The sequence below is a fragment of the Gobio gobio genome (assembly GCF_949357685.1).
Source record: "Gobio gobio genome assembly, chromosome: 2".
Lineage (NCBI taxonomy): Eukaryota > Metazoa > Chordata > Actinopteri > Cypriniformes > Gobionidae > Gobio > Gobio gobio.
Window position 1 is genome coordinate 23,416,731 of NC_137098.1, and position 22,975 is coordinate 23,439,705.

At 38.7% G+C, this 22,975-nt stretch overlaps 1 protein-coding gene across 3 annotated transcripts in view; it reads right to left on the reverse strand.

Moving 5' to 3' along the window:
- Positions 1-6,235: 6,235 nt before the first annotated feature.
- Positions 6,236-22,975, reverse strand: part of fastkd3 (FAST kinase domains 3) — a 58,327-nt gene continuing 41,587 nt past the window's right edge. For all 3 annotated transcript variants that reach the window (XM_079810956.1, XM_079810955.1, XM_079810957.1), the window contains exon 8: positions 6,236-6,501. In XM_079810956.1, the coding sequence (XP_079667082.1) occupies positions 6,403-6,501 (99 nt within the window). In that variant the 3' untranslated portion in view covers positions 6,236-6,402. The remainder of the gene's footprint in view (positions 6,502-22,975) is intronic.

Below are 22,975 nucleotides of genomic sequence, written 5' to 3' on the forward strand. Positions count from 1 at the left end.
GAGGATAGAATGTGCAGTGTTTTATTGGTAAAACTTTAAAATAAGGTTAAGTTAACATTAACTAACCATGAACAACACCTCGGTTTGGTATTAGTTAATCTTTGTTAACGTTAACTCGCATAAATTATTGCATAAATTCACGTTAACAGCGCACTTAGTTAATGCATTCGTTAAAGGGTTAGTTCACCCAAAAATGAAAATTCTGTCATTAATTACTTCCCCTCATGTCGTTCAACACCCGTAAGACCTCCGTTAATCTTCGGTACACAAATGAAGATATTTTAGTTGAAATCCGATGGCTCAGAAAGGCCTCCATTGGCACAATGTACTTTATACTCTCAAGACCCGTAAAAGGTACTAAAGACATCGTTACGAAGTCCATCTCACTACAGTGGTTCTACAATAATTTTATGAATCGACGAGAATATTTTTTGTGCGCAAAAAAACGACTTCGAAGCCTTATGAATCCATGAGTTGATTCAGCGGTTTGGATCGCCAAAGTCACATGATTTCAGCAGTTTGGCGGTTTGACACGCGATCCGAATCATGATTCGACTCGCTGATTCATAACGGTTCAAAGTTTCATGATGCAGTGTTTTGAAATCGGTCATCACTATATAAGTCGTTATTTAGGTTTTTTTTGCGCACAAAAACTATTCTCGTTGATTCATAAAATTATTGTAGAACCACTGTAGTGAGATGGACTTTGTAACGATGTCTTTAGTACCTTTTATGGGTCTTGAGAGTATAAAGTACATTGTGCCAATGGAGGCCTTTCTGAGCCATCGGATTTCAACTAAAATATGTTCATTTGTGTTCCGAAGATGAACGGAGGTCTTGCGGGTGTCGAACGATATGAGGGTAAGTAATTAACACAGAATTTTCATTTTTGGTGAACTAATCCTTTCACAAACTAACCATGAACAACACCTCTGTTCAGCATTAGTTCATATTAACTCACACATATATTAATGCATCTATTCACATTAACAGCGCAATTAGTAAACATTAGTTAATGCGATAGTTAACATGAACTAACCCTGAACAATGCCTGTAGCTTTACTATTTTTGTAAGGCTATCTTACTGTACATATTTACATTAGTTTAAGCAGCAGTTGACACGCTAAGGATGAACATTTCTAACTCGCCATCTTACTCTAAAGGTAAAAATGCTGTTGTGTTTAAAATGCATTAGTTAATATGCTATTAATTTTGGGCTGTTGGTAAACAATTCTAAAGTGGAAACCATCTGGGGCCCGTTTCAGAAAGGAGGTTAAGTGAAAACTGAGTATGTTAACCCTGAAATAAGGGAAACTCTGGGTTTTCTGTTTCAGAATAGGAGGTATGTCAAACCCGAGAAAGCAGGGTAAGTCAAGCCCGTTTCTGAAAGAGAGGTAACTTATACTCAGAGTCAGTTACCACGGTAACTTACTCTGTGAACCTAACCTGGTCAGGAGCAGGTTTTCTTTGATAAACCCAGAGTTTCTTTCAGTCTGCTCCCCTTTTTTAAAGCACCAGCAGTGTTTAAATACTTTATTAATTCATTCAAACTGCACAAATGCTTTTTTACTGAGTATTTTGGTCGTATTTCAAGTACAAATATCAAAAAATTATAAATTTAATCTAAATCTAAAGTAAGTGAAGTTTACTTAAAACAAATTAAATTATCTGCCACTTGACAAAAATACATAGTGAGAAAAACTTTCTTTGCAATGGAGGTACATTCATTCATTGCTTATATTTTCATCATGAGGACACTGTCAAACTGACAAAAATGGCATGTCCTTTTATACAGGATCCTGACCTTCACTTGATAAACCTCTAGAAGTAACCTGATAATTAGAATTTCCTTTAGGATTTCCAGTGGTTGGACGCATTGATGACACTCATATTCCCATCATCACACTTTCTGAAAACGGATTACTGTATGGAATGGAAGGATGCTGCCAGATGGTAGTACGAGATATATACCATAACCACCACCACAGCTGTTAAATACATTTATTTACAATTTTTATGGTCATCTTTATTTCCTACAAATACTTTATTCTTTTTCCTATTGGATGTTAATATTCTTCCTCCATCTCCTCTTCATCTGTCAGTGGTGCTGGTGTTTGGCTGGCCTGAGTAGAAGTAAAATGTTTAATGTCATTACCCTAATTAATAAATGTAGCGGGTGGGATCAGAGAACATTTTATTATGTGAAAAGAGCATAGACCCTTTTCACATTTCTGGGTTTCTCAGAGCAGAAGTCGTCATAGGGTTAACTTTTATAGCGGTGAATGAAAGAATAAATTAAATATATATTTTTGTGTCCCCATTTGCTCAAATAGCAAAAGAAAAACTCCACAATAGTGATTTCACAACTTTCAAAAAGAGGGAAAAAATAGAGTGAGTCTGATAACGGAAGTGAAAAGAGAGAAAGATGTTAATTTTCACCATCACTCCCATAGACACTATTAGAAACACTCTCACAGCAACGGTAACTTGTTTTTTGTAATTTGATGCAAAAGTAATATAATACAAAGTATTAGTGTTATAAATGTACATACATTTAAAAATACAAAAAACGTTGCAGGATTTACGATATTGATGACCATTAAAACACGTCATCACTGTGAAAAGGTTCTATGTGGGAAAAGCTGCTGCACATTGGACACTGAATGATATTTAATTAATATGTCAAATGTTTGTAAAGTCATTAAACCAACACCCCTGAACATTTTATGCTTAAAGCTTTATCTGATTGAATTATGTTTTTATTTTTCATTTATAGCTGCTGCCACATTCTTTTTTTGCCTTTTGGATACCATGAAAATTAAACTTAATTAAAATAATTAAGAATTAAACTTACATATTAACCCGGAAGTAGACAAACGTATTTTTGTTGGGTGCTGTTGCCATGGTGAATCGTAATTTCGGAGCTCCATTGATCGTGGCTTTTCATAGTTGGAGTGCATGTGCTTAACTCAGAGTCAGTCTACTCAGAGTTGATTGAACTACCTCAATTCAGCTGTTCTGAAACCCAAAACTCAAAGTTTCCCATCTCAGAGTAAGTCAACTCAGAGTTCAGGTTTAAACTCAGAGTTGGTTGAACCTCCTTTCTGAAACAGCCCCCTGAACATCAACGGATAGGTTGTTCATGTTTATATGCACTTTACTATCATTACTTACATTCAACAAAGCATTTATTACTGGATTTTGTGACCCTTATTGTAAAGTGTACAATTACCTGATGTGTTACTAACATTTGTAGACTTTTATTAACATGAATTACCATTAACAAAGCATATAGTTTTATTTACTGCTTTGTAATGAACCTACAAATGTTAACACATCAGTTCCCTTTCGAGAGGTCTCTCGTATTGCAAATGGGAAAAGCGCCTTTTCTCGATAATATGAAGCAAAACTTTATTCTATAAAGTATCTATGTAAAGTGCAGTGCAGCTGCATAGCAGATAGAACAGCGTGAGCTGCGCGCTGATTGGCTGTGCTGCGGCAACTGCAGGAACCTATGGCGAGGCGGTTGAGAGAGCGAACCAATAAGGGTTGCTAGAATTAGCATATTGAGGCTATAAAAGACCATGTTCAGCCATAGGATTTCAGATTTAATCTCCTTCAGCGATACCTTCGTTGACTGTCGGAATTTAAGCACCGCCGTCGAAAAGCACAGCGGAACTTCTTTGCAGCCCTGAGGATGCCGGATTCAGCCACCTGCCGTTCCAGCTGCGCCATCCGGCATGATATATCCTTTATTCAGTTGATTTGGAGAACCTTAGGCAAAGCGAAAGAAGATCTTTTCGCCTCAGAAGACAATGCTCACTGCCCAATATTTTTCTCCAAACGCAAGGATGCGCTGGCCCACATCTGGCCCAGTCACCCTCTGTAAGCTTTTCCTCTGATTGCGATGTTGCCACAGGCAATCAGAAAGATCAAGGAAACCGAATCCACAGTGCTATTAATAGCTCCACTGTGGAAAAACCGAATATGGGTCTCCGAACTGACTCAGATGTCAGGCACAGCCCATGGCCGATTCCGCTGAGTAGAGAACTCCTCACGCAGGTGAGAGGGAAAATCTGGCATCCCTGTCCCGAATTGTGGGCCCTCCACATATGGCCCATCAACGGATACCCGGGGACCTCTCTGAAAGAGTTCTGAATACTATTTCTGAAGCTAGAGCCCCCGCAACCAGGCGGCTCTATGCACTGAAATGGTCGGTATTCTATAACTAATGTACAGCACGAAACCTCGATGCACACCTGTGCGAGGTGGCAAGTGCTCACCTTCCTTCAAGAGCTAATGGACGCGGGTCGTTCCCCCTCCATGCTCAAGGTGTATGTTGCCGCCATAGCAGCATATCACGTTCAGGTCTCGGGACAATCACTGGGGAAAAGCAAGCTTATTGTGCGCTTTCTCAAAAGGGGCCAGAAGGCTGATACCGCCTCGCCTCCCCTCAGTTACTATATGGGACCTTGTCACAGTATTAGAAGCTATGAAGGGCTCCCCCTTCGAACTGCTTCAGTCTGTGTGCATAAAGCACCTTGCACTCAAAACCGCTTTTCTGCTGGCACCGGCCTCAGTCAAGCGAGTGGGTGATTTACACGCACTCTCTGCAAGTACTTCCTGTCTCGAGTTTGGGCCTAACGACTCCAGGGTCGCCCTCAAGCCAAGACATGGTTATGTTCCTAAAGTGCTTTCCACTCCCTTCAGGGCACAGGTCATTTCACTATTGGCCCTGTCCGCGTCACAAGATGAAAAAGACGCAAATCTGCTTTGCCCAGTTAGAGCACTGAGACTATATCTAGAGCGTTCCACCCCTTCCAGGCTGTCGGAACAGCTCTTCGTGTGCTTCAGTGGCCGCACTAAAGTTTGCGCTGTCACGAAGCAGAGACTGTCACATTGGATAGTAGACGCTATCTCACTGGCTTTAATGTCTATAGGGCAAATGAGACCTTTAGACTTATAAGCCCATTCCACCAGAGGCATGGCCTCGTCGTGGGCATGGTCATGTGGCATTCCTTTGGAAGATATCTGTGCGGTGGCAGGCTGGGCCTATCCGTCCACTTTTATCAGATTTTATAAACTGGAAGTCCCCGCTATTCTCTCCATTTAATACGTATTGCCATTTATTATTAATTAAGGCCCAATGTTCTTCCGGTCTTCCCGTTATACAACTGTGTTCACAAGCATGTGTTTATACTACATAACTATAAGGCCCAACTATGTCTGGTCATAGAATCGGGCCATACAATTATAGTAACTATCCAGCCTATATATAGTACATTATGCCCTTATATGAGGCACACTTTTGTTGGCCTTTCTGGGGCTCACGGTTACCCAGCTTACGTCCCTCAGGTTCTCCTCAGACCTTAGTTTGGGTTGGTTAAGCACGCACAGCGTTTTAAATGGGGTTCCCATACGCAATACGAGAGACCTCTCGAAAGGGAACTTACTCGGTTACTCACGTAACCTTAATTCCCTGAGAGAGGGAACGAGTATTGCGTAATGCGCCGTGCTTGTGCTTCTCAGGGTATCGCTTCAGTCGATTTTAACCTGAAATCCTATGGCTGAACACGGTCTTTTATAGCCTCAATATGCTAATTCTAGCGACCTTTTTCGGTGGATTTTTCTAGCGACCCTTATTGGTTCGCTCTCTCAGCCGCCTAGCCATAGGTTCCTGCAGTTGCCGCAGCACAGCCAATCAGTGCGCAGCTCACGCTATTCTATCTGCTGTGCAGCTGCACTGCGCTTTACATAGATACTTTATAGAATAAAGTTTTTGTTTCATATTCTCGAGAAAAGGAGCTTTTCCCATACGCAATACTCGTTCCCTCTCTCAGGGAACCGAGGTTACATGAGTAACCGATTATGTTAATGTTGTAATAGTGTACACTTGATAATAATGTTTTTTTTGAGAACATTATCATCAAGTGTACACTAATACATGCCTTTGTTTAATAATGTTGATAAGGTATACAACAGCTACATAAACTAATGTAAATATGTACAGTAAGATAACCTTACAAAAACAGCAAAGCTACAGGCATTGTTCATGGTTAGTTCATGTTAACTTGTGTTAACTAATAAGGGTTACCATTTTATTTGATGAAATTCTGCTATGCCAGTGGTTCCAAACTGGCAACAAATCTAAACCATTTCAGTGTGAGAACAAAGAGAAAAGTGCTGAGTGACTCGGTTACGAATGTTTCATTTTGTGAGAAAAGATAAGACAAAATCTTATGCACTCCTTTTATTATTAGAATGTAAATATAAATCTCACATTCAGCAAAAACAAATCAGTACACAAAAGTTTCTGTAAATTGAAAAACAAATCTCTATATACCTAATACATCTACTGAAAGGGACAATGCTTTTTGAAATATGCATTAAGTAATCCAGATGTCACCAGCTGAGCCTGTAGCTGTTAGGAAAGATCTTCTTGTGCAGATATTCCACAACCTCCTCTTTATTCTTGAGTTTCTCAAACTCGTAGTATGAAATCTAGAAACAGAAAAAAAATACCACTGTAGGACCTACAACCAAACTCCAAACTAGTACAAGTTACTGTGCAAGTTTACTGTGCAAGTCCTATTATGAATAAAAGATTAGGGTTAAAAGGAATAGTTATCCCAAAACAAATTTTTGTTTTACTCACCCTGATGTTGTTATAAATTTATATAAATTCAGAAGACTTGGGTTAAACCACTGGAGTTGTATGGATTACTTTTACACTACCTTTATTATCCTTGTTCAGAGCTTGAATCATTTGTATCCCAATTAATGATATAAAAACAACAGAGACATTATCTAAATACAGGTGTGACAATGAAATGAGCACTGGTGTTGGAGGTTTCATGCCTATATATGCGCAGCCTGGTGGCCAATCAAAATCCAGATAACAGAATAATAATAATGGAGCAAGTCTTTGTGGTGTATCGAGAGCTATAGTATCCAGGGTAATGTCGGCATACCACCATGTACGACAAACCACATCCAACATGAGGAAGCAGTCGGAAAGGGATGTCCAGGTACTAACACGGATTATATAAAACAAAAAAACAAAAGAAAACAAAAACATAAAACCACAGCTGACCAAATCACTGCAGAATTATTTGCGCACCTCGACTCTCCTGTTTCCACCAAAATGTTTTTTTTTTGTTCTTGTGCCAAAGCAATGTCAGTTTCAACAGTGCAAATATTTGGCTATGGACAATGTTAAATATGTATTGTTCTCTGATGAGTCCACCTTTGTCTTTCCCACATCTGTGGGGCTTAACACCCGGACTGCTGTTGCCCAGAGTGAAGCACAGGGTGGATCAGTGATGGTTTGGGCTGCAATATCATGGCATTCCATATTGTGCTTGATGGCTGAGTCACTGCCAAAGGACTACCGAACCATTCTGGAGGACCATGTGCACCTAATGGTTCAAACTAGGGATGTTAATGATTAATCGATGATCGATTAATTGTCGATAATACAAACCTATCGATCATCGATTAATCAGGGTCATGCGCGTTCGTGCTGCTCAACCGCGAAACATGTACTGTAAATCAGACACGAGGAATAAAGATGCACCATAGGCTGTAAAAAGGGTCTGCGCAGTGCGCTAGGGTGCGCGCGGCAAAAATGACATCATCGCAGAGTGCCAAGTGGACAAGGAGCGTGCGCAGTCAAGCCTTGTTTATACTTTTGCCTGGCTCCGCAGCGCGAACCTCCGCTGACTGCGCGCGCTCCTCTCCAAACGGACGAGGCGTTTACACTCGACGCGCTCGCCGTTGTGCTATTCTTTGAAACGACAGAGGCCGTCTCGGAGTAATCGTTTTATAAACCATCAGGAAACAGCGTCGAGAAGAAGTGGGCTAACACAGGTGATGCTATTTATCTTAGTACACTTCACCAACAACCACACTACAAAATAATAGTGTAAAACTCAATAAACCTTGATATTACATGTGACATGAGAAAATATATGCACACATGTATTCAACTAAATTAATGATCTCTTAAATATTTCCTAATTTCACTAAACATTTTCATTTAGTTTCGTGAATTTTTTTATTTTATTTAACATGGATCTTTATTTAAAACGGCTTATTTCTGCTTTTGTAATCTCATTTTTTAAATATAAGCACCTAATTTGTATGTGCAAACTGGGTGCCGGTGTGATGAGACGTCATGCTCGGCTAGATTTACCTAGAATTCGTTCATCTTCGGATGCGGAGTCGTGCGCGCTGTTACAAAAAATGCGCTGCACACCACCAGGTGAAATGGGGTCTTGCGCACCCAACGGGCACGACCACCCACTCCGCGTTGATGTAATTTTTGCCGCGTGCACCCTCGCGCTCTTGAGGACGTGTTGAGTATAAAGGCCGCACATCCCGTTCGCGGGCAGCCCAAATAGGGCTCGGGCGTCTGACGTCATTACTTGGCGTAGCGGCCATGTTGATGGTCTCCTTTTCTTCTACTCGGACTACTACGCACTGTTTATAGACGTACTCCCTCTCAGCCGTGTGTCTAAATTTGATTAATTTGGCGTCGAAAATGGATTAACTTTCCACCGCTTTCCTGCTTGGAGGCGCAACCACGGAGACCAAGTATCCGAGGTAACAAAGAGTCGACGGCTTTCACAAAAGGACGCTGTCAGCTGGATGCAAGAGATGTGGGGAGCACAAGAAAAAATGCCCACCTCCGAATTCACGTGTAAAGGGTGATTGGAACCGTCCGCAACAAGTACACTATTTTGTCAGATAAAGTAACGATTCACATGGTGTTGCCAAGCAAGGACGAAGACATGACATTCCTCTATAAGATTGTGTCTGTATGTTGTAACTTACTCTGACAAACATGAGCCCTAGCGTTGTGCTGAAATAAATGTGCATTAAATACAGCCATAAGTGTCTGTTGCATCCATACCCACAATCTTCACAATAAATATACTTAAATCAGTATAATGTGCAAAAGCAAGAAGTGTCACGCAATCGCAATAACCGTATAATGTGCAAAAGAAAGAAGTGTCACACAATCGCAATAACCGTATAATGTGCAAAAGCAAGAAGTGCCACACAATCAGATATTTTTCAGTGTTTATTTGCAAGTAGTGCAACCTGAGAACACAGAACGATGCAGAATGCTTCAAGGTAAAAGGTTAACGTTACATAGGCTTCATGATCTGCAGCTGCTGAACCCATCCATTTGTGAACTGCAAATTTCATATGAATCCAAACCGTTAATAGTTCCAATTTTGTCCATATACCGGTCCCTGGCTTCCCTATTTAACGTATCCCGGTAAATTCCACATCCTTTTCGGGATTTTAACATAGTTTTTCTTTCTCCCAACTCTGCTTCTCCTCGTTCGATTTGCTGTATTGTTTACATTCGCGAGGCCATCAACATGGCCGCCACGTCCCAGAATGCAACGCAGCGCCCGAGCCCTATTTCGAGACCAGCCCAAATTTCGAGACCACGCGGACAGTCTGTATGCAACAGCGCATGCGCCAGCAGTACAGAAGAGTCCACTAGGTGGCAATACGCACAGTATTGAGCACAGTGTTCAGCCATCGAAGAAGAGTGTGAAAAGACCGGTTTAAAAACAACAGGCTTGGGAAAAAAAAAGAGATTTTTTTTTATTTTTCAGTGTTTCTTCCAAACTATGTTGCAATGGTGGATGCACTAACTCTTCTCAGATCATGCCCAGCGAATGTCCCATTGATGACAGGACTCAGTGCTGCCCTCCGATTTCTTTTTTTTTTTTTAAATATATTTATTTATAAATTTTTTCAAAGCATTAACAGAAGGTTTCGTACAATTACAGTTTTACATTTTTCTTTCCTTTACCCCCGCAACTGCCCTTCGCGCCAAGAAACTTAACATACATAAAATATACAAACAACAATAGTAATAAAATAATAACAACTATAAATAAGTAAATAATAATACATTTATATTATTTATAATTGTCAAGTGTCATTGAAGAAATAATAATAATAATAAAATAAAAATAAATAAAATAAATAATTAAATAAAATAAATAATATCTGACATATCTGTGGTCTTTACATAATTATAAAACAAAACGAAAATGAGTTTGAACCAATCACTTTTCACAAGATTAGTTACAATAATCAATTAAGTGGGAGATTTTTCATCTTCTCAAAATATGTAATCATGGGTTGCCAAGTGTTATAAAAGTTTTGGACCGATCCTTTCATTAGGTATTTAATTTTCTCTAGTTTTAAATATGATATCAGATCACATATCCACATTGAGGATTTAGGTGGGTTTGCTGACTTCCACTCCAATAATATTCTTCTCCTAGCTAATAGGGTGGCAAAAGCAATAACATTTTTAACTTTATTTGTCAATGCTACTCCATGTTCTGGTACTCTGAAAATAGCAGATTCAAGACTGGGTTTTATATCCAAGTTAAAGGCCTCATTTAGTGTCTTGAATATAAACATCCAATGGTCACTCTTTTGACAAGCCCAAAACATATGAAAAAAAGCCTACTTTGTCACCTTTGCATCGATCACATAAATCATCAACATTAGGGTAAATTTTTGAAAGTCTATGTTTTGTGTAGTAGGCACGATGGAGGACTAAGTTGTATAAGACTGAGGCATGCACAAGAGGTTGATTTATTTACTCTAATCAGAGCTTCATCCCAAATTTCGTCTGATATTTCACCTCGACACCTCCAATGTCCTTTACCCACTCACCTCTAATTCTGTCAATTAAGTCATTATTTGGGGACATCACTATCTTATATATTAATGCGATTTGACCTTTAAGAACAATAGGAGACTGTAAGATTGTCTCCAGTAGTGAAGTAGGTGGCAAGTCAGGAAAAGTTGAGCTCTGAGATTGAATAAAATGCCGGACTTGAAAGTAACGAAATAGGTTAGACTGTGACAATTTAAATTTCTCTGAGAGGTCCTTAAAACTGGCAAATGTGTTGTTTATATAAAAATCACTACACTTGGCCAAGCCTATCCTCTGCCAATTTGCATATGTAAAATCTATTTTTACAGAAAGAAACAAATGATTATTACAAATTGGGCTTAGCATACAAAAGTTACTGAGTTTATGTCTTTGTCTAAACTGTGACCATATTTTGAGCGTTGAACGTACAACTGGGCTTGAGGAGTATTTAGAGGGAGAAAAAGGTAGCCTCATTGTTATTAGAGCAGAAAGCGATGTAGAGATACAAGTATTTGCCTCCGCCTTACACCAATCGGCCTCAGGAAAAGTATACCAGCAAATAATTTTTTGAAGATTTGCGGCCCAGTAGTAGCCCATAAAATTAGGAAGAGCTAATCCTCCATGGGACTTATGTCTTTCTAGCCTGGATGCCAGCCGAACTTAGCCCCGCCCACAACATTTATACTCGGGCAGTTCGGTCTGGACTTGATCGGTAGAGAAGTAATTATGCCCGAACAGAAACTGTTCGGGCCAATGAAATTGTCAGGGCGGGCTTTAGACGATGATGGACAGATGATCAACAGTAACGTAATCATCTACGTCATCAAAGGCGCTTGGGTTGAGTTTGTTCTAATCCTAAACGGAGAACTTGTTCGTATATGCATTCACCTTTACTATTTCTCTCAGAAATGATGATCGTGTTGGTAAGTAAACTCTGTGTATCCTTTTTTTTTTTTGCAAAGATCGTTTACACTCATATTTTTCTTCTAACGTTAGGCTACTTATGCTGCCTTCACGTGCTATCGGAAATGTGATGATTCTGACTTCTGAAGTCGTGATTACGAGCGCATTGCATTCAAGTTTCAAAATGTGAGGGCGTTCATGTGCAATGTTTACCCAGGAAACTCGTATTTACGATAATTCCGAGAGCACGTGAAGGCAGCATTATTCCAGCGTGCGTGCAGGTTACAGGGTTGCCAAGTTTTTACAACAAAACCCGCCCAATTGCTAACGTTCCTCAAAACTAGCCAAAAACAAGCCCGATAGCTTTCCAGGGGGGGTTCTCCGGGAAAAAAGGCATTTGGGGGGTAAAATATGTGTTATTTTGGCATGGCTGGCAGCTAAAAATCGCATTCCTGGGTCTGTATATCACATAATTGGGGTCGCTTCAACCCGCGGACATGGCAACACAGTGCAGTTGAGTTCTATTGACATTTGATAACTAATGTTATGCGTCGCTCCGTTGCTCTGATTGGTTGTAGGTCTATCCAATTGAGGTCTTTCCTGGTTCGGTTGAAACACGCCCCATAATCACAGCCCAACGGAGCAGTATCAGACTCATATTCTGACTAGAATTGAGTATGACGACGTCAGGCTAATGTCTTTCAAGAAGCTCTTTACGAATTCTAGGACTCTTCCCCCCCCACAAAAAAGATAATATGGGTTTATTTACTGAGTGGAACAATTTTTTGGGGAGAAAAACTGGAAGCGATTGAAATGAGTATAAGAATCTAGGTAAAATGTTCATTTTTACACAATTTACTCTACCTGCTAAAGATAAGTGTAATGCGTTCCATCTTTGAAGATCAGACTTAATTTTACTTATAAGTGGCAAAAAGTTATTTGCATATAAACCTGCGAAGGTGCGGGTAATATGAATTCCCAAATATTTAAAGCCAGATCGAGTAGGGATGCACTGAAATGAAAATTCTTGGCTGAAACCGAAAACCGAAACACCGAAAGAAATTATGCCAATTATTAGTACCATTGCATTTATGGCTATGACTGTGTACTAACTTTACTAAAATCAAGGCATTGCAATTGCATAAATTAATATTAAAGTTTCAAAGAATAAATCAATTACAAATTATGCCAATATTTATTTAGCACATTGCAACAATGCACAGTATAAAATAAAATTCAAACTAAAATGTTAACTTGACCACACTCATTTTTACATTAAATAATATTGTACAGGCCTACAGAAAGGTTTTAAAATTAAATGTTCTCTCATAAAAACAAAGTGCATTTAGGTCTAGTGCATTTTAATTTTTTCTCTGTAGGACTTTTACAAGAAAGTGCATTCAGAACAAGTGCAACTGCTTAAAGATACAACTATTTTCTCTGTAGGCCTTCAACATAATAGTGTATCAAAAAGCCATAGCCCATATGTTAACTGTAGAATAGGGGTGTAACGGTACACAAAACTGACGGTTCGGTACGGGTTCGGTACAGCAGTTTTACAAAATTGTTGAAATATAATCATTTATACACAGTGTCTGTCATTTTCATGACAAGTTTATTTAAACATACATGAAATAATCAAGATATCATTAACAGGTTAAGTGGAATATAATGAATATAACGGCTAATATAGGTCATATATTTAGTGAAGAGTTGATTTCTCTAGTGAATACAATTCTGTAGACACTGAAGGACTGCCTGAGGTAAATGTGATGCTAAAGTTACATGACATTGTTTTGTTTACAAGCAGTTATATTGACGTCTTTTCGCCACTGATTGAGCGATTACACCACATATGATTCCTGACAGTAAGTTGTAATGTATCCTCAACACACCTTAGATGTTAATTCATGTTTCTTCTTAAGGAAGAGATGATCGATCGCGCTCACAGATGATCGCGTTCACGCGCGTGCCGCCGCTTGAACGGTGATGTGATCACTGATGTCACATTAAAGAGCGTCAAAACGGCATTTATCGTTTGAATTTCGTGATACATGTTGATCGATGTTGGTGTGGGAACTCGGATCGAAGTGTGTTCCGCGCTTAAAACATGCCCACTGTTAAAGATTGCATTCGGAAACCGTTCGGTTTCACAGTGAAGTCTGGTCCTCTTCTCATCGAGAACAGGAGCTGCTGCACTGAACAGCTCTCGCTGTCAGTTCCCACACCAACATCGATCAACATGTATCACGAAATTCAAATGATAAATGCCGTTTTAACGCTCTTTAATGTGGCATCAGTGATCACACCACAGTTCAAGCGGCGGCGCGCGCGCGTGAACGCGATCATCTGTGAGCGCGATCGATCATCTATTCCTTAAGAATAAACATGAATGAACATCAAAGGTGTGTTGAGGATACTTTATAACTTACTGTCACGCATCATATGTGGTGTAATTAGATAGCTCTCGCTGTCAGTGCTTGTGCATGGAGCAGACGTGGGTGTTTCTCAGATATACTGAAATACGTCCACACCGCAGACATGTTGCTTCAGACAAGCACGTGCAGGTCGCGGTTTCTGTTTGCGTCATCACAACATTTCGGCAGTGTTGTTTCGGTGATAAAAGTCTTTCGGCCGAAAACCGAAAATGCACTTTTGGGCCATTTTCGGCGGCCGAATATTCGGTGCATCCTTAAAATCGAGAAATGTGGAATGGGAGGGACGCTGCATTAATTTGTAAAGCAAGATTAATTGGGAAACATTCACTTTTAGAAAAGTTTAGTTTGTATCCTGAAAAGCTTCCAAAATCAGATAGCTTCTGCAGTATTTTTGGGATGTTTTCAACTGGATTAGAAATGTATAACAACAGATCATCCGCATATAAAGAAACCCTATGTTCCATGCCCATTCGATCAATGCCCTGTATAGACTGCAAGGATTTAAGCATAATCAGGGTTCTTGCAGGTTTCAGAAAGTCAAATTTAAGACCTTTTTAAGACATTTTAAGACCATAAAGATTGAAATTTAAGACCTATACGACGCATTACCAAAATTATTTAAATCAAAGAAATAATAAAAAAGCAGTGACATTAGTAACCCTCCACAGCCAACAACGTGCCAAATGCCCAAAACCTTAGGCCCAAAATGAAAATAGGCTAAAACAAACTTGCCCTCAAATAGAATAGATTACAAAACAGCATATTAATAGCCTAATAGAGATTGAACAGTGGATGCACTAGGGAGATAGGATAAACTAGGGATGCACGATTTGGGGAAGATATCTAATTGCGATTATTCTGGTTAAAATGCAAATATTTTTTTACAAATGAAAAGTGAATGCATATAACATTTTATATATTAATGTTTATATATTAACGAGACTAATAATAATGATTATATTCAATAAATACAAATATTTAACAAAATTAGAAATATTACAATTACAATAACATTTTAATTATTAAAAAATTAAAAATAGAGTATTTAAGAAAAAATATAACAATATAATAATAATACTAATAAAATAACATTTATATTTTACAGAAAACTTATTTTACAAAAAAAACCTGCTGGGTTACCTGTTAATATGCAGACAGCCAATGACTAAAAATCATTAGAAAGGTCTAAAGATTTATTGTAAAAAATAAAATAAAAAAATAAAGAAATTATGTGCTTTTTATCTGTGATATAAATTTCTTAAAGTCTATGTATTTAATATGAAATATGAGCCTCTTATGCATCCACTGTGGGGGAAAAACTGTACATTGGAGAAAAACATATGGGTTGTCATATACATTTATTTAGAGAGAAGTATTATTTTTCATATTTGTTACCCAAACTTTCATTCATACTGGAAGCCAGAGGGCGCCCTCGAACAGAAACTCCACATTTCCCTCAGAGAAGTAATCGTTAGCCCTAATGTGAAGCTAGCGATGTAGGATAAACTGAAGATAGAAACGCTTTGACTGATGAAACGAAGACAATAAACACGACTGCATCAAGATCTGGTGCATTGGAGTTCTTCAAGCCTTCACTATTGTCATAATAATAAGGTATGCAGCGCTGATTGAGTGCAGACTTTATCACTGTTTAGAATAATATAAAACAATGCATGTCTGCCTCATTCCGTCCAGAAAAATACAACGTTATTAAATGTAGACGTATTTTGCGGGCAGGTAATTGCATTTATCACGGGATTTGTAGTTGTATCACCGAGTACGTGTACCAACACCCCCAGAAAGAACTACAACACACCGAACGAACGCTCTGAGGGCGGCGCAGCAAAGACTCTAGAGCTCCGCTTTCGCGATTCGATACTTTTTTGCTACAGTGTAACGTTAATAACTTTCTGCAGCCAGCATTTCTGGAAATGAACGAGGAGAACACTTTTTTTAAGATCTAACTAAATTAAATTTAAGACCTCGGGTGAAAATCTGGCCGTTTTTAAGACGTTTTAAGGCCTTAAATTAAAAAATAATAATTTTAGACATTAAGACTTTTTAAGACCCCGCGGGAACCCTGCATAATGGAAAGTGGTTCTATCGCTAATGCAAAAAGAAGAGGGCTTAAAGGGCAACCCTGTCTTGTGCCCCTCAATATTGGAAAAAATTGTGAACGTATTTTGTTAGTTATAACGGATACTTTAGGATTTGAATACAACAATAGGACCCAGGATATAAATTTTGGACCAAAACCAAATTTTCTCAATACTGCAAGTAGGTAGCTCCACTCCACCCTGTCAAATGCCTTCTCTGCATCCAGGGATACCACCACCTCTGGGGTCACCCTGGATGCAGGAGAATACAAAATATTAAGAAGCCTTCTTATGTTAGTAAATGAGTGGCGACCCCTAATAAAGCCTGTCTGATCTGGAGATACTATTGATGTTATAACAGTATCAATTCTAGAGGCTAATAATTTGGCAAGAACTTTAACATCAACGTTTAGCAAAGAGATTGGTCTGTAGGAATTGCATTCAAGTGTATGTAAGAAATGCTTCTGTGAGAGACTGTGGTAATTTTGCATTATCTAGAGAATTTTTTAACATTCTAAGGAGGAGCGGAGCTAGTTTGGGAGCAAAAGCCTTATAAAATTCCACAGAATAGCCATCAGGGCCAGGGGTTTTGCCGTTTTACATAGCATTAATAGAATCCAAAATCTCTTGCAGATCAATTGCTTGTTCTAATCTTTCTTTTTGATCCAAATTAATTATCTGGATATTCAGATCGTTCAAAAAGGTCGACATACCTAAAGTGTCTCCAGAAGACTCTGAAGTGTATACATTTGTATAGTATAATTTAAAAGTTTCATTAATTTCTTTAGGATCCACTGTCAACTGCTGTGATGGGTTACGGATCTGTGGGATTAACCTGAAAGCTGATTGACATTTTATATGATGCGCTAGTAAATGGCAGACCTTCTCCCCATGTTCATAAAAATTCCCTTTAGACCAAAGCAAATTTTGTTGAGTTTTTTCAATTGTTATTTGATCGTATTGTGCTTTAAGTTCCACTCTTTTTTTAAGTAGTACTTCAGAAGGGGTTGAAGAGAGTTGTTGATCTAATTTTTCTATTGAATCAATTAATTGTTGTATTTTTGCATTTTTAAGTTTATTTCTGGATACAGAATAGGATATAATTTCACCTCTGATGACAACTTTAAATGTCTCCCATAAAATCTGTGGTGATACAGTTTCTGAAGCATTTGTAAGCAAGAAGTTATCTATTGCCGTAGATATATGCCTGTGAAAGTTTTTATCTGCCAACAGGGTAGTGTTAAATCTCCAAGTAGGACACTGGGTGCAGTGCTGGCTAAAATGTAAATCTAGAAGCAGTGGTGCATGATCTGATATTATAATTGCCGAATACTGGGTGTTTTCCACTGAAGGAAGCAGAGTCTTATCTATAAAAAAAGAATATATTCTTGAGTATGAAGAATGGACAGGGGAAAAATAAGAGAATTCTTTCTTCTGCGGAAAAAAAATCTCCATGGATCCAAACCTCCCATCTGTCATGAAAGTAGACAGAGCTTGGGACATTTTAGACTGAAGCGTGGTTTTCGGATTCGAACGATCTAGAACTGGGTTAATAACACAATTCAGATCCCCACCAAAAATTAGACGGTGTGAGTTTAAGTTGGGTAAGAGTGAGATTATTTTATAAATGAAATTAACATCATCCCAGTTTGGGGCGTAAACATACACCAGGGCAACAAGGGTGTGGAATAAGGAGCTTGTTACAATAACAAAACGTCCCTGGGAGTCTGAGACACATTTAGAAGCATGGAATTGTACTTTCTTATGAATTAAAATCGCTGTTCTTCTTGCTTTACTGTTGAAGTGGGAGTGGAAGATTTGACCAACCCAAGGTTTTCTGAGTCTCATGTGATCTGTTACAAGTAAATGCGTTTCTTGAAGAAATGCAATTTCAGTATTCAATTTTTTAAGATGAGCAAAGATACGAGCTCTTTTATTTGGCCCATTCATACCTTTAACATTCCAGCTAGTAAATCTAATGCTAGACCCTCCTGTCTTATTTATATCACACATTAATCAACCATTAGATTAGGGCTGCACGTTTCTTGCTAAAATGTGAATCACGATTTTTCTCCATGGGAATTGAGATCACGATTCTCTTACACGATTCTCATTTTTTCTTATACTTTAAAAAAAATGAATCAATTTTAAATAAAAGTAATTAGTTACAATTAAATTAAAATGTAGAAACAAATGTAGACAGACTAGATGTAAATATATGCTTAATACTGTTTATTTCTATTTTTATGATTATTTAATATCTTGCCTTGTGGAGAGAGGGTTTTTGTTGTCTTATTTCGTTGTTTCATTTTGTTTTTGCGTTTTTGTAAAAAATGAAAAGAAAACTATAAATAATTTTTTTTTTATAAGAAAACGCTTAACGTGGCTTAATGTACCAAGACAGTGTTACAGACATCCCAACCTGAAAAAAGTCATTGTACATCAAACTGTACAGCGTGCAAGATTGTCATTATGTTTATACTTTATACTTTCGTTTTTTGGGGCACTCTCCCTCTGCCATGGCGCTCCAGTTTCTAGATACACTGAACTGATTTCGGTTCGGAAGAAGAGATTAAAGCCCGCCCACACTGACAATTGATTGGTTGACTTACCGAAACAAGCCAATCAGGATGCTCTCCGTCTTACATGCGCTTCATTAGGTGCACACCAGCACACACACATGCAAGGTCTCTCGCTCTCTCTCCCTCTCTGCCGTGCGCGCGTGCACAGTTTGCGGTTAATTTTTACCTCTTACCGCTACAAATCTGACTCTGTTTAGGTCTGCTCTGCAGTCTTGTAACACGTCAGTAACATGGCCAATGAGGGAGAGGAGAGAAGTGGAGATTTATGATTGATTGGTTAGTGTTTTGTTATTGTGTGAGTGTGACAAGCTCTGGTGTGACCAATAACGCGTGAACGCAGAATGATCTGAGGGAAATACACGGAAGTGAATCGCCAACATTAAGAAATGAGATCGCATTTATGTTTGAATCGAGATCGTGATTTTTTTTCGATTAATCGTGCAGCCCTACATTAGATTATAAAGAGTAAGACCACAGAGAAGAAGAGGGAAAAAACAAACAAACAAAAAAAACAACAACAAACAAACAGACCGCTAAACATTTGGCGGTTACCATCCCAACCCTGATGAACTTGACTTTTCCTATATTTGCCTCAAGAACGGAGACAAATTGCAGGCCCCCTTTAACAAACCCCCAGTAATCCCTGCACTTACTTAGAGCCATTCTGGTCCAAGGGCATCCCAACCCTATGAAGCATTCTAATGCGTCAGAGCACCTTTGTGTATAAAGTCTTTACTCAATGGAGTATCAGTCCAGATTGCATTGCTATCGGTTTCCTGAGTTCCGTTTAGAACAAACCATTCGCGAAGACACAGGAATGGTAAAAATTATAAGAAGAGTAAATAAAGTAAACAAAAGAAATGGTCGGAAAGTATTTATCCCTTTTTCAAGTGGTCCTTCCAAAAAATAAAAAAAGATTAATAGGCGTCCTTCATTCAAGAGTCAATCCTTGAGCATAGAAAATTCCAGGCAATCCTAAACATTGATACGTTGATCGTAGAACTGCTTCGCCTCCTCCGGTGACAGGTTGGCGCTGAGATCTGGGTAGATTCTGATGGGATTCCCCTTGTATTTGCGCTGCTTTGATAGTTCAGAAATCAATTGGGCCATGGAGACAGATTCACAAGTTTCCGTTATGGCTTGTTTTTCAAGATTGGAAGTAACGTTAGCGGCCATGGCAGACAGCTTACCAGCTATGCTAGCAGTAGCTCTCGTGGTTGGTGGAGCTGAAGGTTGGGTTTGCTTCTGCTTAGAGTTGCTCATATTTCGTCCTGCGATGTTCTAATCACAAGTATCAATAATGACTGACGCTATATGGCATGTCACAGGTGTAATTTTTCAATGTGGATCGGGAGCCCTTCTTCCTCGCACCTCACTCCCTCATGGCCATACCAGAAGTCCGCCCTCCGATTTCTGGTAGAGCATAGAAAAAAAAATCACGATCATCCGCGCGCATCCGTGGTGTAGTATACTTTGAAAGACGCGTGGACCAGGCTGCGCCCGTGACGCGTCCGTGCGCAGAAAGTGAAGTATACCCCGGGCTTTAATGATGCGAGCGCGCCGGAGCTCTTTTGGGACCATTTTACAGCTAGAGTGACACCTTAATCTTGACTACAAGTTTGCATGTGCATTCACAGCCTTTTGCTTTGTGCAAATGCAAGTTGTAATATTGTGTTTATTCTGTGTGGGCCTATCTATAGCTGATTTTTTAATCTCATAGGATGCATCTGGTTAAAAATTAAAGCAGTAGTGAAGCGTGCCGGTGATCAGCGTCAGCGCATGCAGCTCCAACAGCAATGCACTTATACTAAACTTATATTAAACTAATGACTATGATTGGGACTGTCATGTTACACATCATTAAAAAGAGAACAATATTGTAATACATCGTTGTGAATTTACTGGGTCTAGTTGGCATATGCAGTGTTAAGGCTAACGATTAATCGATTAATTGATCGTTAATTTAAACGACGATCGATCATGTAAATTTGTGTAAATTGACATCCCTAGTTCTAACATTGTACCCTGAAGGGTAAATTTGGCCATGTATCAGCATGATAATGCACCAATACACACAGCAATACTTGTGACAGAATGTTTTGATGAGCATGAAAGTGAAGTTGAACATCTCCCATGTCTTGCAGAGTCACCAAATCTAAATATGTTTGAGCCACTTTGGGGTATTTTGGAGAAGCAAGTCAGAAAACATTTTTCCAGTGACCTGGCCAGTTCTGGAAGAGGAATGGCTCAAAATCTCTCTGGCCACAGTGCAGGACTTGTATCTGTCTTTCCCAAGATGAACTGATGCTGTATTTATTTAAAAAGGAGGCCCTACACCATACTAATAATTATTGTGGTCTAAAACCAGGTGTTTCAGTTTCAATGTCCAACCCCTGTACATTTGTAAGTTTACATACACCTTGCAGAATCTGCAAAATGTTAACAAAATAAGAAGTATCAATAAAATATCATTTTTTTGTACTCATTTAAATAAGCAATTTCACAGAACCTCTAGAAGTTTACATATAGTCCAAAAAGAAATGATTGAATTTACACCACTGATCCTGTTTACAAATGCTTAATTGTATCCATACCTGGATGATCCACGATAATGATGTTTTGTGATAGTTGTTCATGAGTCACTAGTTTGTCCTGTAGAAAGCCTCCAGGTCCTGCACATTCTTAGTTTTTTTCGGCATACCTGAACCCTATTTAACAGTAGCTGTATTTTCACAATGAGAACAATTGAGGGACTCATACATGGCAATTACAAAAGGTGCAAATTTTCACTGATGCTCAAGCAGGCATCATTTTGTCTTTTGGGAAACACGTAAATATATTCAGCTTCTGAAGAGCAGTACTAAATTAAAAATGGAACCAAAAAAAATAAAAAAATAAAAATTACCCATCAAAAAAGTATGCATCAATAAATGTTTGTGCCCTTTTGAAACTGTCCTAAGCATGAAAAGATGGATCTAAAAATCATATAGTCTTTGCTGGTAAGGGTTCAAATATGCAGAAGATCCTAGAAAACCAAGTTTTCAATGTGCAAGATTATCCAGGTAATGAAAATCATGTGTAAAAGTAATGTGTGAAAGCTTTTTTCAAGGTAGCACTAAATAAAAAATAAATAAAAATATAGCTGCAAGCAGCAATACCCGCGCCAAGCGCAAAGACAAGACATGCCAAAATGGCTGACAGTGTCAGATCAACTGCAGCAATGAGCAAATAATCTTGTTATTTGTTAAGATGATTTTAGGCAAAAGGCTGAAAAATGCATTTTAGTCTGAGTGTCAGACCAACTGCAACAATGAACAATTATACAGTTTAAGAAGATTAGGCAAAATGGCTGAAATATCATATATAGAGTCACTAATAATATAATTTTATGGGTTATCTCTTTTGACCAATAGGTGGCACAGTTAAGAAATTGATGTGGTGGGGTCAGAATAAGGGAACAATGACACATGCAAAGTTTGATGCCAATATGTCAAAGCATTGCAGAGATACAGCCTCAAGAGTCATTTTGGCATCATGCCTCAACTTCGTCGCTGTGGTACACAAAAACGGTTTCATCTATTGATGCAAAATCCATAACTTGGCCAAGCACAAATAAGAAGACATGCCAACATGGCTGGGAGGGTTAGACCAACTGCAACGATGAGCTATTAAAGGCATTTTAAGATAATTTTAGGCAAAAAGGCTTAAAAATGCATTGTAGTCTATGGGGATTTCATGTTTCGTTCTATTATAGCGCCACCAAGTGGCACAATCCTACCATTTTTTTATGTGTCCTCGGAGTAAGCCCATTCATGTCTGTGTCAATTTTGGTGAAAATATATTGTTTCGTTTTGGAGTTATAGACATTTATATGGAAAAACACATGAAAAATGACTGACACCTGACTTTGATTGGATTTTACACCCCCTTACTATCAATATTTTGACATTTGGGTATTACCATTTAGCCATCGACCTATGTTTCCGAACTTCTGACGCTGGTTTCGTCTCGATCGGACTACCGGTTTCGAAGATATCAGCTAATGTTTTTAAAGCGCTAAAATACAACACTGCACAAACCATATGCCGGAACCTAGCAAGTCTGGTATTGTTGGACGCGGCGAGGATTCAGGAGACAAAAAAAAAGTTACTCCCATGAAAATAAGTCAAGCTCACCCAAATGACAATGACAAGATGTTTTGTCAGCATGGTATGAAGATGATCTGGTCAAATTTTCGTGCAAATCGGATCAACTAGG